General features: G+C 46.5%; 1 protein-coding gene across 3 annotated transcripts in view; it reads right to left on the bottom strand.

The window, feature by feature from the left end:
* Positions 1–22: 22 nt before the first annotated feature.
* Positions 23–16,805, bottom strand: part of B4GALNT1 (beta-1,4-N-acetyl-galactosaminyltransferase 1) — a 51,446-nt gene continuing 34,663 nt past the window's right edge. For 2 of the 3 annotated variants that reach the window (XM_044443270.1, XM_044443272.1), the window contains 6 exons: positions 13,272–13,452; positions 8,194–8,301; positions 6,814–7,004; positions 5,896–6,036; positions 4,734–4,971; positions 23–3,323 (listed from right to left, as the gene is read on the bottom strand). In XM_044443270.1, coding sequence (XP_044299205.1) covers positions 3,109–3,323; positions 4,734–4,971; positions 5,896–6,036; positions 6,814–7,004; positions 8,194–8,301; positions 13,272–13,452 — 1,074 coding nt within the window. In that variant the 3' untranslated portion in view covers positions 23–3,108. The remainder of the gene's footprint in view (positions 3,324–4,733; positions 4,972–5,895; positions 6,037–6,813; positions 7,005–8,193; positions 8,302–13,271; positions 13,453–16,805) is intronic. The other variant, XM_044443271.1, reaches the window with a different exon arrangement.

Genomic DNA, 16,805 nt, shown 5'->3' with positions numbered 1-16,805 from the left:
GAAAGAAAGAAAGAAAGAAAGAAAGAATTAGAAAATCCTTTATTCCCTTCTGCAAATTGCTTCCTTTACAGAAAACCAAACAAAACATCTTCTTGAAGTAATCACAGGAAAAGTCACTGAGACCAAGAGGAAAGGGATAGACAGGGTTTCAGCCCACAGGGCTGAGGAGGGCTTGAGACTCTGTGTTCACGAAGGGCTGGGAAGTGTGAAACGAAAGGTGGCCAATTTTATTCTGTGGCTTGTCCAAGCTGGATGCAAGAGGGACCAAGGTAAGTCGAAAGAGGCTGTAGCCCTCTTCAGGAACAATGAATGAAACATGGTGAAACTCACACGAACAGAACCACACTAGCCTGCCCCCCCCCCCACTCCCTGCTCACATCCTAGTGAAGTTCCTCCCATTAAGTGTCCACACCTCCGGTGCCTGTGCCTGCAGCAACCTGGATTAGAAGCCATGTGAAAGGGCTTCCTTGGCAGGGCACTCTGTTATGATGTAATGTTGGGGGCAGAGCTCCTACTTGCATAGTGAGTTTTGCCACTTTTTGTAATACCTGAGGAGGGTTCCTGCATCCCAAGATGTCTGCAGCAGTATTAGGGCAAGAGTGCATGTCTGTCCACTGCTGTTGTACACAACACAGCTTCTGATGAAAACTGCTGTAAGGAGAGATGTATATTCCTCACTGTTTTCTTATACTGCTCTGGAGAAAAAGGACTTCCCCACCAAATCACTGAAGGCCTTGCTTTGTGGCAATCAGCCTGAAAGACTGATACACACATTGCCCTTCCCTCTCTATGGCAGTCGGGCAGTGGGCAACCCTGCGGGACCATTGTGAGAAAAACAGGTAGCTTCCCTCGGCACAGAATACAATTTATTTTGCCATCCTACACATTAACACCAGGATGGTGGACTTCAGTGTGATGTGAACTGCTACCGCTTTCAGTATTTATGTGCTAGAGCAGGCTCAGAGACTTCCAGCGATATTCCAAATCTGAACGTCAACAAGTAGCAATCTGGAAATGTTTGAGAGAGAATTGGGGGAGGAATGGAGAGGTTTCCCCGTGTCAGTTTTGTCCAGGAGTGGTGCCTCTCTCTCAGGCTATTACGCTGTATCACTTTGCCTGAACTAAAGGCTCCCCACTACCTACTGGGAAAAATACATACAGAAATAAATGAACATACCGCCTTCACACAGTAAAATTGGCATGCCAAGCTGTACCCATCTACCTTACATAATAGCTTTAGTACATGCACTATTTTTCCCTTTTGCATGGGGAGGACAGGGAAAGATGCAGTGCCCCACTGTACTGAGCTCAGTGGGCTTACTTCAGGCAAGTGCGCACAGGATCACAGCCTTAGTCATGGCCACTTTTGCTGGATTGCAACCAATATCTTATTTCAGGTGCCCAATTTCCAAGCCATTCTCCATTTTTAAGATGCTGAGCTAGTGATTCAGTAAATAGAACTAATCTTCCTGAAATAAGAAACCATCTTAGGAAAGCAAGAGCATCAGTCTATAATGGCAGAAGGAAAAGCTAAGGATCTGGGTGTAGCAGAACACAATTCTTCATCAGCTGGGTCCCTATTCACCTGTAGGTGGGGATGGAAAACCACAAAGTTGCTCTCAAGAAGGCAACACATATTCCCCTTTCTGTTGACCTGCCCAGGGATGAGCACATATTCCATTTTTAGGGGTGTGCTAGCACACAACAAATACACTTGCGTCTCTCTTAGGTCAGTGGTATCAGTACTGTCCTAGCCATGCAGGGCTTTCAACCCACCACATCCATCCCGTCCTTGAGTCACTTTCAGTGCTATGATTGTTTCTGCGTCCAGAGTCCTGATAGGTTGGCCCTGTGGTTACCAACATCCCAAAACTCCCACCTCCCACACTGGTTGCTGGACTGGGAGGGAGTTTCTTGCTGGGCTCCTGGGAGAGAGAGGGAGGGAGACGGGATGGGAGGAGCAGGATATAGGTGGCCTGACTGGCTGCAGCCTCTGCTGCTGCTTACCCCATGGACTGACCCCATGCATTGTAACAAAACATGTAGGAAAAACCAAACCCAACAATACAAACAATGATTCCCTTTAACAAAAAGCAGTAAATGCAAACGGTTGCATGACTGAGATCTGGAAAAAGTGTTTTGTGACACAGGAAAAGCCCTGGCAAAACAGTGTTTAAAATAAAATAGTTTTAAAAATGCAGCCTGGCATAGACAGGCTTTCCATTCCTGCATCTAAATAATTTGCCACTTTACACGAGAAGCTGATGATGGTCATACACGCCACTTCTGCTGCAGAAGGGAGGCCAAAGCTGGAACTGCCTTGTATTTGGAGGGAGTCCTGTCTTGCTTGCCTCTTGCGTTGCTGCAGTGCACGCCTTAAGGCTTCCCCCTTGTGGCAGCTTTCCATCACTGTAGTATTTGGCACTACCGGGATGGCACCAGCTGGTGTGTGTGTGCGTGTGGTCGGGGAGACACTGGGGATGGTTCTGGGGGCACACATGCAAAGACATGGCACAAAATATTGTGGCACTAGAGAAAGCTGCAAAGTTTAGGCGTTGTCTCCCTTGCATCATGTTCCTTCATTTGGATTAAACAGATGCTGAGAACAGTAAGATACGATTGGCAGCTTGTTGATAAATGCGTGTGCATGTGGACGTGTACGGCAGGGGGAGGTGGAAACTGCAGGGAGCCCAGAATTGGCTGAGGAAGCAGGTTGCTTCCAACTGGGAAAAGAAAAACCAGACCTCTACTTCTAGGGCTTCAGAGCACAGCTCACCACTATCGCTCTCCATCCGGTTTGGATGCAAAGGGGGCAAAACAAATGCAAGGGCAGGTCTCACCTTTGCTGGCACAGAACAAGCAGTGGCACAGTCTCTCCAGCATCCCAGAAAAGAAAAGCGGACTGGTTAACTCATTTCTTAAATCGCTCTTCAGGCCTGAGCATGCCAAGGCCTCCCTGAGTTCTGGGGGTTTGGCTAATTGACAGGCAAGACCATTTGCCCAAGGCTGTGGCTAGCGGCCCAAGCAGGTTGCCTGAGACTGCTGGGTCTAACTGCCCAAGTACTTAGCTAGCTGCTGGAGCAGGGCTAAGCACCCTCACACTGAAGCCTAGTTGACAGCCATACATTTGAGATGGTTCTTGAAGTAGTAGAGGCTTTGCTTGAGGATGAGGCTGTTGTCGGTAGAGTTGGGATAGCGGAATTTGGCATACTGCTTTTCGCTCTCAGTCTTTCGCCACGGCAGCCTGATCTTGGAGGCATGGTCCACTATCACATTGGAGCAAGAACCCACATGCAGAAGTCCCAGCCCATCAATGAAGAATTCTAGGTTTAAAAGAAAGAAAACTTTGTATGTTTTGGATTTTACTTGTGTATCATTGTACATCAACCTGAGAAAACAGGTACTAAAAACATGAATAAAAACGAGGCAAGAGTCCCACACCTTCATTCAGACATGCTTGGTATTCACTGTTGTGTCTCAAGCAACTTCTGTGACTAAATCACCACAAGGGATCTTGAACAGACCACTCATCATTCTTACAACTACATTTCCCATCTTCTCCAGCTATGTCTCTGAGGGTTGCCTGCTGGTAAGGAAGGGGAGTCACAAGTGGAAGTTCTCTCTCCCCCACCCCACCCCTCTTGCACACACACAGAAGGACCCAGTTTGCACAACACAACAGCCCACTGTGGCTTAATTTAGTTGTGGAGGCTATTGTGTCATGCTAGGTATCTGCAGGTACTCCTCCTTACCATATCGTGAGAACTAGCATTGTGTGTGGTTTGAGGGGGTAGACAACCTTCAAATAACTACAAAATCCATTGTGGTGTGGTAGTTAGAGTGTTGGACTGGGGACCTGGGAGTTCCTGGTTCTTGTCCCCTCTTGGCCATGACACTCACTGGTGACTTTGGGCCAGTCATTCACTCTCAGCCCAACCTACCTCACAGGATTGTTGATGTTGTGAGAAAAAACATGAAATATAAATCCAATGTAATAAGAACAATGAGAAAAATAAGCAATGGGTTATCTGAAGGGTGGCTGTCTCCTCAAAAAACCCACAGTACTGGGCTTGCATAAGAGGACAAGCCTGCCACTGCTTGCATACTCAGAATGGCAGCAGGCACCTGCCTCTAAGCCCTGCAGGAAATTAGCCCATGGGAACTCAGGGTTACATGCGAGCAGCCCCACAGCAAAAGGCCTACAGCCTGGGAGCACATCTGTGAGGACCAGTGAAACATTAGCATAGAGTTGGGGTGCAGAAGAAAAAGATCCCTTCTGGCAATTTGAACCAAACTGAATTATGGGACTATTCTGGAAAAAAGGATGGAAACTGGAAGGTCCAATGTGGCATTAAAGCTGTGGAGGTCTGCTGTTGAAAAGGCAAACTGTTAGCTTTTGGATACACTTCTTTTTTGAGTGTGTTACTCTCTGTAGCTGAAAACCTTCCTGATTTACATGCCCCAAAAATCACCAAATGTTTACATCTATGTATATTTATACCTACGAATTCCACTGCGATTGCTGGAATTCCACCAGGGTTAGTACAAAGCTTACTAACTCTGAGGTGCATTCAGGCCTGATTATGCAGACATATTAGTGATTTATAAATTCAGTACAATACATTTCATAGGATTATTTTTGGCTACCTTCTACAGAAGGTGTAAATGCCACCCCTACAGTTAAGCAAAAATTGGGCCTGGAGGGTTCCACATACAGGCTGAGTGCCACTCACCAAGGTGGGCGACCCGGTTGAGACGAGGGTCAAAGCCAACCTGCAGCACCTTCTCTGTACGTGCCAAGAAGAAATTGATCACACCATCGGTCACCACACAGTCTGGGAAGCCCTCGATGATGTGGTGGTAGCCCTGGTGAATGCGCAGGCAGTCTCCGTCTTCACCCCCAGGCTGCACGCTGATCCGCTGCCGGTACGTGTTGGTGTAGCCAGTGATTTCCCGCACTGCTCCACCCACCTGCCAGGGACAAGAGAGGATGCAGGGAATGGAGCAGAGTGAGCTTGGGATGCTCCCATCCATCAGTCCAGGGGAGATGAAAACAGGTCTCTTGCTCTTCATTCCATAACATCATACTGAAGCAGATGAAACCTGGATCAGAACTGAAGGATGTGATCCCTGCTGGATCCTGGAGGGAGCTTTGGGCCAGACATGCTGTTGCAAGCTGCTACTTTGCAGCAAGGGCATAGGCCTTGCTTTACTCTGCTGGGAGCAGACCAAAGGACCCTCCAGTCCAGCATTCTTTCTCCTAGCTGCAGTTAGTCAAATGCCCTGCTGTTTTCCAGAGACATGAAAAATGATGAGCATTCCTCTTGCTTGTTTTTAGCATCTCACAACACAAATCTTCTAAGGGAGGCAGAATTCTTCAGATTGCCATCCCATTCTAGTTGGTCTTAATAATCACCTTATTGTGGAGGATTTGCTGTCACTACCCTGCCTAGATTTTGGATTTTTTAAACTCAAGGGTCTATGCATGAGTATAAACACACTCAATTTTGGATTTTGTTTTTTACTCATGAGCTTCCATAAGCAGGCATGAATCTTCATTTCTGAACTGCATGGAAACTAGAAACTGCAGTGATGGATCTAAGAACCAACTCATGTTAGCTTCCATTATCCACACCTCTCCTGACTTGCCTCCAAGTTTGGTCTGTGTAGACCATTTATTCTAGCCTGAGGGGTATCCAGAGTGTCTTCAGCTGCCAAGGTTGTCATCTTCACATTGTGAAGGCCCATTACAGAAATCTCTCCCAACCTCCTGATGAGGGATATTAAAGCAAGGCCCTCTCAAAAGGTTTGTTTAGAGAAATGTATGCCTATTTCTTCAGATGGGGTAATATTCCAGAGACATGAGATAAAAGCAACAGCAGGCAAAGGACTCACCAGGTCTAGGCTAGTCTTCTCAAGGACTTCTACCAGCTTTTCCACTTTGGTACGGGGTGTGAAGATGAAATCATCATCCACCCACAGGACATATTTGGTGGTCACCTGGGAGATTGCAAGGTTCCTGCCAGCAAACCAGCCCTAGAAAAGCGAGGAGCAGGCCTCTGAATACCATTCATGGTCATCACCCGTGTCAGTCCCCTTGCCACGAAACCAGGCATTGCCACTTGCCCACCTTACTGGACCACTTTAACATCAGCTCAGTCGCTGTGTACCTCTTTACTGCACCCCCTGGATCCAGTTATTGCCCCCCGTCCCACCCATGAAAACTCTGCTTGCTGATCAGCAGCTCTGTTTCGTCTCTGTGCTTGCAATTAGGGTGCCAAGTAGTTTCCTCTGGGTCCCCAGACTTGGCTCATGGGCTCCCAGGAGGGGCCTTGATAGTCCAGCCTTCTTCCAGGACTGCTCCAGCCCAGCCATTTGTCCCATGAATACAAGACAGCACCTTTCAACTCTACGCTAGATCCATCTGTGCTGACTAAGCTGTAACGCTTCTCTGTTCGCAACCACTACAGTGGACTAGAATCATGCACAAGAATGCATTGAAAAGAGAGGGAAATCCTGACTAAGAATATTGTCTGAGGTAAAGTACAAGGAGGAGTCACCAGAGGGACATGAAAGGATTCCTACTCATCCCTTCTCATGAATTTTGGTTCAGAGAAACAAGCTATCCCCACGCACAAGGAAGCAACGGTGTTGCCCCAGCTTAACAGGTGTCTGTGAGGTCCTTTCCTTGGCCCATTTCAGGGCCTTGGTCCCCAAGAACATGTTCCCCTCAGGCCTTCAGAGGACGCATCCCATGGAGCCCTGTGCAGCACTCAGGAAACCATCAGGCATTCCAACGGCGAATCTCCGCACCTTGCCGAAGGGCATGAAGTACTGCTCAATGTGGGGTCCCTGCACCTGTTCCGTGGCTTGGCTGTCATCAGCGATGATGATGGTCACGGTGGGGTAGAACTTGCGGATGCTGTCAATCAGCACACGCAGCTTGTCGTAGCGCAGGAAGGTCTTGGTCGCTATGGTGACCATGGCACTGATGTTGTAGTCTGCTGGGGAAAACAAACAGGCAATGTTGACCGGGAAGTCGATCCTACCTAAGGAGGTCATGGGAGGCTCTCAAGATGCAGCTGGACAGCCATCAGGGAGAGATGCTTTAACTTGGAGTCCTGCACTGACCCAATGGCCTTCTTGGCCCCTTCCAACACTACTTCTCTGAGTTCCTACAACAAGGCCTCTGAAAGCTAGGACAAGGCAAAGGTGGCCAAAAACGGGTGCTCTCCATGGGGCTAAAAATCAGCACTTAAAGAGCAATATTTACAGCACCTATTTGCATATGTAATTTATAGGATGTTTATTTGGCACTTCAACCATATTTTCAGGGTGATTATCATGGAAGAAGGGCTTTGCTTGCTGCCAAAACAATACAGGCAAAGGCACTAGGGAAGCCACCCTGGCCCTGGGGCAAATGTTATGTATTTATTTGATTTTCATCCTATACTCCTTCAGGGCCTGGGTCTGCTGGAGTGTCACCTGCAGGGCATCATCACAGCTCACCAAGGTGCAGTGTTCAAATTGGCCACTAGAGAGTACAAGTTAGCTTGAAATGGCACCCTGTTAAGCACCATTAAGGATGCATAAGGAATCTGACAGAGGGGTGAAAATCTGACTGTGAGTGACCAGCCCCGGGGTTCTGATTCATGAGTCCTGTGCTGGTGCTGACTTGCAAGTCAAGTCAGCTTGCAGACTTCTATCTCTAGGACAGGCTGTGATTTGCACATTTATAACCATTAATGAATCCAAGTAACTAAGTACTTACAAACTATGCGGCTTTACAGCAGTTTGGACCAAACTGGGCCATTTGTGCAACTTACTGATGTTAAGAAGTTGCTCATAACACATTTCAAGTGGTGCTGTAAATTAAAAAGTGCATCTGTACCAGGCGTGATCTGAGCCTGCTCTGGGCTCTTCCCTGGCGCCTGCTTGGAAAGCCAGAGCTCTACTTTGGAACAAGTAGAGTATAAGGACATGAACAATTTTAAGAATTGCAGTGAAGTAGACAGCTCCTTAAGCTGTGGGGTGGGGGAATAGATACCCTAGACAGGGGAAATCTTTTTTCCGGTCTTCCAAGGCTGAGCCTGGAAACCTCAGGCACCTTCTGAAGCTGATTTGTCTTTAAAATGCTTTCCCCCATAAGCAATCCATCCACTAACGATCCACAGTCATCAACTTTTGACTCACCTCCATTGGTCCCTCCACTGGAGGATCCCGGGTTGTAGAGCCTGGGGGTGGGTGCATGGCGGATGCGAATGAGGAAAGATGCCTGATGCTCATCGGTAGAAAACTGCACTGGAAAACAGAGGAAGAGGCAGAAAACCAGTCTGGGGCAGCATTTGTTTCCTTCATCAGGTCATCAGCTTCACGGGAATTGACATTTTCTCTACCTTTCATAAATAACTGGTGGCCAGAAAGTTATTCCTCATACAGAGGATTACATTTAACAGAGCAGGTGTACTGTCATGGCTCTGAGTTGGGCTGGGAAGCCACCTCCAAAATCTTACCTGAGCCATGAATGTACTAGTTGGCTTATGCAGACCACCATCCTCAGCACCTACCCTTCATCTGCAATATGGAGATGGATAGTACTATGCTACCTTACAAGCAGATGGACATTTTACAGAAAAGAAGCACATGATGTGCTTTGAAGACTTGACAGGTGCTGCAATAAATCCCAAGTATTACTACATTCAGGCAGGGCTGAGCAGCTTGTGGCCTTCTAGATGTTGTTGGGCTGCAGGTTGATCAGCCATGCAGACCCATTACGAGGGTCTGAGCTGGAGGGGACAGATCAGGAAAGGGTACTTGGGGCTATGCTTGTCAATTCCATAGAAATGTTGATCCGGTGCATGGCTGTTGTGAGAAAGGCAAATCCTGTGTCAGCAGTTATTTGGAGAGGATTTGAGAATAAAACAGCCACTGTTGGAGTGCCTACATTCAAATATGAACTAGTCATAATGGCTTGAGGATCAGAGGGAGGTTGTCTCTACATACCAGCTGCTGGGGAAGACAAGTGGGAGGTGATATTATGTTTAGGTCCTGGTTGCAGGCTTCATCTCCTGGCATCTGGATGGTCACTGTGCAAACAGAATGCTACCCCAGGAAGCCTTTGGTTGGCTCCAGCAGGGTCTTCTTACATTCTTCATGCAACAGTCCTATACAGAGGACTGTGCTGGAAGTGACCTTGGGTGAGAATATCCCCTCTGCCCCTCTTTTCTGCCATGAAAGCCAGTGTGGTGCAGTGGTTAAGAGTGTGGGACTGGGACTTGGGTGATCTGGGTTCTAGTCCTCACTCAGGCATGGAGCTTACCGAGTGACTTTGGGCCAGTCAGGCTCTCAGCCCATCCTACCTCACAAGGTTCTTGTGGGAATAAGACTGAGGGCAGGAGGAGGGGAATTAAGTAAGCCGAGTTTTTTCTATGAAAAACAGAATATACGGAATATAGATGGAATTTATATTCTATGGAATATAAATCTAATAAACAAACAAATATTAGCTTAATCAGAGTATGGCCCAGTCAAATGATAGGCCCTCTTTAGCAAAATACTCCATCCCTTTTTTCTTGATTTTGGAGTGGGCAGGTGGGAATGCAAGCAGGGAGCAAAAAGGACTGCCCAGGGGCAATTGCCACTTTTAAGAAAGGCCATCTGCAGCAGGCACCCTTCCCACCCCTCTGTATTTTGCAGAGAGGAGGCAACACCATAGGACAGATAGTCTTCTTGGATGCAGCTTCAGCTTCTTCAGAGGAGGAAATCACAGCATGGAGGCTCAGCATGACCATCCCCACGCTCTTGGCAGAGCATCTGGCAATACTGCAATAGGAATGCACTGGACTGTAGCTCTCTTTAAAGTGAACGAAGACACTCTACAAGGGGAGAGTCCTCTCTTGGTGAGTGCTTCACCGAATCAGTGAGGTCAGATTGTGCTTTGGGATTTTTTTTTAAAGCAAGTCATGCTCTTTTAGGGAAATGACCTCTACACACACACACACAAAACACGCACACACACAACACCCCCTCCCTTTGCCGTAAATGACACACCCCATAAAAATTCATCAGACCCTTAAATATGTCAGTTTCAAACTAATACAATTCATATTTCTCTGCTCTTTGTGAGACTGTCATTTAAGTAAACCCCCATGTTTGCCAACCAGATCTGCCCAAAGCAATGTGCTTCAGGCATGACGGGCTACAGCTCCTATCATCCCCAGCAAGCAGGTTGTGGTGTTGGGAGGGGTAGTCCAATGCCTCTATAAGGCACCCAGTTGCACAAGGCTGTTCCAAAGAGTCCACTTACTCTTCTAGGCATCTTGTCTGGAACACCCCTCACCCCTGCCTTTGTCTTTTGCACAGGTCATTTCTGTGAAGCTGGAATCCTAAGCGGTTCTGACCCTTTAAAAAGGGATCCCTGCCCATATAAATAGATATCCTTGCCAATCCATACCCACAGCCAAGATTCCAGCTAAGAGGAGCTTGGCTAGTTCCCAAAGGTCTAGGAGGGCCCTCTAACAAGGTTCTGTAAACATTGTGTCAGTTTTGGCCAATCCTGCGAACATTTTTATGAAGAACATGTTTATGAACATGGCTATGAGAGACGGTGTAGACATGTCATTTCCATCAGGCTACCTCAGAAGCAAGTCCCAGTGATTAAATGGGACTTCCTACAGAAAATAGGCCATATTTCTTAGAACAGGCGCTTGTGAGCACTGCCGTCAGCACCACGTCGCTGACTCTGGGCCTGTTTTTCCTGATCTTCAGTGTTTACCCTGCAAGGGCCTCCACGTTTTCTGTCAACATTGTACTGCATGTCCTCAGTTCCAGTGGCACGTCAGCAGCAAACAAACCAACGAACCCATGAGCCCCTGAAAAAGCAGCCAGCACAGATCCCAGCTGGCAAATGGCTCACTCGCACAGGAAGACCTTAAGGTACTCTTGGCAGTGGTCCATGGCAGTCTTCCCCATGCGGGAGAGACCTGTCACAGCCTGGTCCTTTTCTTGGCACAGAAGATGCCATCTTAGAACTGCAGAAGGTCAGAGGAGAGGAACTGAGAAAACAAAATGAACACCCAGGCAAAATCACAGCCACATCCTATAGAAGTGGTCGGAAGGCAGCTGCAGATGTCTAGTGTGCAGGAGACAGCCACAGTGCAGGGTGCCCTAGTGGAAGCTAAATGTGTTTGTGCGTGCATGCATGCACAGCTTATGCATTCATGTGACCTATATATTGTCCACACTTCTGTAACTAGCCAGAGTTCCCACCTCAAAGTAGGTGCTGCCCCTGCTGCAGCATTCCCTTCTTCTAAGTGCAGTTGTGTTGTACCTGAGATTGTCTCCAAGTAATTGAAAACCACAGTGGTTTGGGAGCTTGTCTGGGATTCTGAAGGCAGGCAGTGCATTTGGCAGGCACAGTCAAAAAGGGAACAGTTTTGTTCTGGGAGGTCGACTGACCTACATGAATGGTGAATGGCTGTGTATACGTCACTGACCAGACCAAGACTAGGCCTTAAGGCAAGCTGAAATGCCCCGAGCCTGCAACAAGGCTATGATCAGACTTAAACTTTCAAAGGACTTAGGAGCAACATATTTCGCCATTAATATGAGGAAAGTGAAATTACAAGCAGGAGAAAAATCAACCTTGTCTTTTGAATTTCTTATGAGTCCAAGCATCCCTGCAAATTCACCATTTGTAAGTCACCCTGAGAAGCTTCGGGTTATGGGGTGACACAGAAGTAGAATGAGATAATAAATAAATACATTTGTTAGGATTGGATTTAGTTGTAAGTTGACATGTACCATAATTAGTCACAAAAGCTCAAGAGGCAATTAGATATTGTCCAGAAGTGGCAGCCAACACACTAGTTCCCTCAGTAAAGAAAAAAAAACCCCAAGGAATGTGGACGAAAACAATGGAAATCTTGTGAAGTAATTGGTCTAAATAGAAGAATTGAGAGAACAAAGTTCCCAGCCAAAATCACAACCATATCCTATGGAAGTGGTCTGAAGGCAGTCTGAGATGTCTAGTCTGCTGAAAACCACCATACTGCAAGGTGACCTAGTGAAGCTTAATGGGTGTGTGCAAACACGCAAAGCTTATGCATCCACATAGCCTATATATTGCCAAACTTTCTGTAATCAGGTGGAATTCTCACTTCAAAGGAGGTGATCTCTCCACTGTAGTGTTCCCTTTTCCTACAGAAAGTATAGTTGTATTTGAGAGTGTCTCCCAGTCATTGAAGGCCATGACAGACCATGCCTCCCAACATCCTCATCCAGCATGATGGGAGTAGTTGTCCAACACATCTGGAGGGAACCAATTTTCAGAAGTACGTATAATTGTTTCAGTTCAGGGCACCACTTGTGCCATAACCCTCTGAGGCTGGCTATTATTACTCCCATAAATGCAAAGTAGGCCAATTATTGCATTTCAGGGTATGCCAAAACCCTTGTTCTTATTTTCCAAGTGCTCAGTCTTTTGCATTTGCTCCATGCAAGCAGGTGCAAAAGATAACAATGTTTGCACACGTTCCACGCTAGCACATGCATGCAAATGATAGAGATGGTTTGTGCATGCTCCATGCTAGCAGGTAAACAATGCTACTGGGCACTTGAGGCATCTGTCACCAAGTCCCCCCACTGGTTTTTCCAAGGGCCCACAAATTACCAGGAGTGTGAAGGAGGGAGGTGGTGGTGGACGGCCTTCCTCCCAGTGGAAATCACTTTTTTGCTGGGATTTGTGGCCTCAGGTTCACTGCAGTGGAAATGGAGGTTCTGCTGGAGAGGTGGAGTGCCTCTGCCATCCCTGCACCAGGCTATGAGTGTGGTCCTAGTCACTTGTGGGGAGCCAGATTTTTTGCAGTATTTCTAATTGCTATCTCCACACAGCAGAGAGCAAGACTGAGGTTGGCAGGTCCTGGCCTGCTTACAGTTTGAACCAGGGTCTAGATAGCTCACAGTTCACACTTCTAGCCCCCACATTCTCAGTTCCACACTATTATTATGCTCCTCTACTGGACCACAAATTTGTTGGGGGGCCCTGCAAAGAGGGACAGCTGCACCCCTCTGAAGAACAGTCCTGCCTCAAAGCCTTCGCTTGCCTTTCCACAATGGTTCCCATTTTGCTCCTCTCTCATTTCTCCTGCCTCACTGCAAATTCTCTTGGTTCACTGTGCAAATTCTCTTGGCAATTTCTCTGCCCTGCCCTCTTGTTCCATGTCCTGGAATCCAAAATGCTGTGAGGCTGCAATGCCTGCCCTCATACGTACCTGTATCAGCGGTGTTGGGATGGAAGATCGTGTTGGTGTAGGTGACAAACTGCATTTGCCGGTTGAGATTGTCCAGCTGGGATCCCAGCATGGTGAGGCGCATGGTCCCCTCCCCTTCCACCTTGACCCCTTCCACTTCTGCAGCCACATCAAAGATGCCCATTGTTGCTGTCAGGCTGACCTGCCACGGGAGCAAAAGGATGGCAAAGTCAGGAGCTGAGGCAGCCAGCATGTGATTTTAGGATCCAGCTGGCCAACTGGCTTCCTGGGAACAGAACAGAACCTTTTCTAGGCTAGTCAATGGATCAGGTACAGCAAAGATCAGAGTGGGTAGAAAGGAGGGAATCAAACCCAACTGAAAACACGCACATGTGAATGCATCGTGCACTATGCAGTACCAAGCATCAGTAAGGTCAAAGGCCTGCTCTAATGGAATATGCTGAAGCAGAATCACGAGGAGGCCATAGCAATCTCTTGTGGCAGGGAGTTCTGCCACCTTGTGCAGTATTGTACAAAGCTGCCCCCTTTCATGAATTCCTGCCCACCACGCCTCAGTTGGTGGCTGTTTGCCCAGGAGCGGCCTTCATAGCTTTGCTGGGTGAACATCCAGGGACACATGGGAGGAGCCAGCACTGGAAGCATCTTGGTCCTAGGCCATTTATGTTTCTTAAACTAACAGTCAAACACCTTTATTTATTTATTCTGCTCTTGTGAGCTGCCCAGAGAGCCCTTGGGCTATGGGGTGGCATACAATTCTGATAGATAAATAAATAAATGCAGTGGCGCCTCGTACTTTGAACTTAATTTGTTTCAGGAGACCATTTGAACTCTGAATTGTTCAAAGTCTGAATCAATTTTTCCCATTAGAAATAATGGAAAGTGAATTAATCCATTCCCAGACCCTAAACAATGTCCATTTTGATAAACAGCAAATATGGCCTCCTGAAATGAATTAAGTTCTAAGTACAAGGCACCACTGTATTAGAATTCATGTTAGTAATGTTATCTTAGTGCATTTGCTGTACCTTAGTGGTTATATATATAAAACCAAAAAATAAAGTAAAAAAAGCACTGAAAACACACACACTGAAAATGCATGAACATAATACAAGAGATATTTCACAGCAAAACAGGTGATGTTTTTGATGACTGCATTTTTTTCACTTTGCATAGAAGCATTGTTCGAATTTTGGAGCAATTTTATCTCAACTTTAATGTTTGAATTCTGGACTGTTTGATGTTAGAGTCGTTCAAAGTATAAGGCACCGCTGTAAATTTTATATAACATTATCTCACAGCCCTTGTCCTTACAAAGTGGCTTGCTACAATGCATAAATGTGCTAAAATCAAGGCTAATTAAAACCACAGAACATTCAATTATAAAACATCAGTCGGCTAAAAAAATACCCCAGTAACATTCTTAAAACCCCCACGATTGCTCAATACTTTAAGTGTGGATCATGGATCATTAATTTAAAAATGGTCATGGGAAAGCAATGCGGAATAAACATGTTCTTGAAACCATCTTAAAAAGTGGCAGTGCTGAAGCTGTGTGTACCAAGTGAGGAGGGAATCCCACAACTTCAGTTATGTATTTCCAGTAAAATAGCACTTGGGTTGTCTGTCTAGGGCCAACTATTCAAGAGGCCTGGACTCTAAGGCTTGCCCACTGAACTGAACTTCCTGCAATCAGAGTCTTTCGGGCAGGCCTTACACATTGAACTGAAACCAACTGAAAACCAGTGAAGCTGGTCCAAGGGAAAAGTCACATATTCTTCAAAACCAAAACAGCTCATATCCAGTTCACATCCACAATTTGGAAAAATATATTGAGGCGTGTAAATGAACCGTTCCTCCCACCGCTTCACACACAAGGCGGCTTCAGGAGGTTTCCTAAGGAGAACGCACAGGTCCTTTGCCCCAGAGACAAAGCCACTAGGTATGCTGAATCAGAGGAACTGAGCAGTGCATGTTCCTCTGGCCTGCACTATTTCAGCCTGTAGGTACAAGATGGCATCTTGGAATGTCTTGTTCTTCCCATTCCACACCCCCCTCAACACACAAACCCCAAGGCCACCATCTAGAAAGGCAGTGTGTGAGGGACAAGGCTAGGCTGGACCTCTCTCTCTGACACACACCCTTTTCTTCTATAGGCAGGTAGAGCCGCCTATGGTTTGCACATCCCTCAAATGTCCCTCTTGACCCTTGCCATGTAAAATACAATATGTGGAATGACTAACCAGTTTGCTGCCTTCTCTTGGCACCCCAAAACCAGGTACTAGAAATAGCCAGTCTAAAGTAGCCTTCACACCCTGCTTCACAGTCGACCTGGCCCTGTGTGGGGAGTTTATGGCCTACCCCAATCCCACCAGAGTGGCTTTCAGTTTCACAAGGACATGGGGCTGCTAGCAACGACTAAAGGCAACTAAAAAATGTTTTCATCCACACAGGCCTTCAATGAACTCAAGGCACAAGTGGGCTCAGTGGCACAGAGCACCTTTGATCAGCTTAGGCTGATACACCAACTACAACCCTATCTGGACAGACAGAGTCTAGTGACAGTGATCCATGCTCTGGTGACTTTTCGTCTGGACCACTGCAATGCGCTCTGCATGGGGCTGCCTTGAAAACAGCTCATAGATTTTAACTGATTCACAACAAGGCAACCAGGTTGTTAAATAGGAATATCACACCATGAGAGGACTTTCAAATGCATTGGCTGCCAGCTGAAGTCTGGGCCAGATTTAAAGTGCAGACATCAACACTGAAAGACCTAAATGGCTTGGGACTAGGTTATCTGAAGGAACACCTCATTCTGTGTGTACCTACCCAGGTCCTTAGGTCATCGTCTGGGGTCCTTCACAGGGAGCCCTGCTTAAAAAAGTAAAGAGGAAGGCTACCAGAAGGGTCTTTTCGGTTGTGGTATCCCGACTATGGAACCAGCTCCCCAAAGAGGTATGCCAGAAACCTCCTATTCTTTTCAGCACCAGGTAAAAGCATTCCTATTTTCCCAGTATTTTAATGGCTGAAATGTTTTATTCTGAGGTGGGCATGTTGTAAATGGAGCTGGCTGGTGCCGGAGGTCAGACTAGATGGCCCAGGAGACCCCTTCTGACTCGCTCTGTTTCTACGTTTCTATGTTAATAATGCCTTTGGATGTGCCTCTGTATTGCCTCTGATTGCAGTTGCTGTGCATTGTGGTTATTTTTATTGTGGGTCTATTGCTATTGTTTTATTGGGTTTATTATCTTACTTTTTATTGTTATATGTTGCTCTTGGTTTTCTTGTTTATATGTTCCAAATGTTAATTGTTGTTAACTACCCAGAGAACCTTGGGCTGTTGGGTGGTATACAAAAAAATAAGTGATCACATAAATAATGAAGTATAAGACAATGGTCTATTTTATTGTCCCCCTGTGGTCATATTTTTAAATAATTTACAATGTTTTTATACTGTATCACAGATACATGTCAGTATGAACCACTTAGAGATTCCATTATATTATGCTGTATACAAGGAATAGAAAATATATA

Source organism: Varanus komodoensis, unplaced genomic scaffold (genome assembly GCF_004798865.1).
Source record: "Varanus komodoensis strain SLA01 unplaced genomic scaffold, ASM479886v1 scaffold41, whole genome shotgun sequence".
NCBI classification, from domain to species: Eukaryota; Metazoa; Chordata; class Lepidosauria; order Squamata; family Varanidae; genus Varanus; species Varanus komodoensis.
This window is presented reverse-complemented; position numbering and strand designations above follow the sequence as displayed.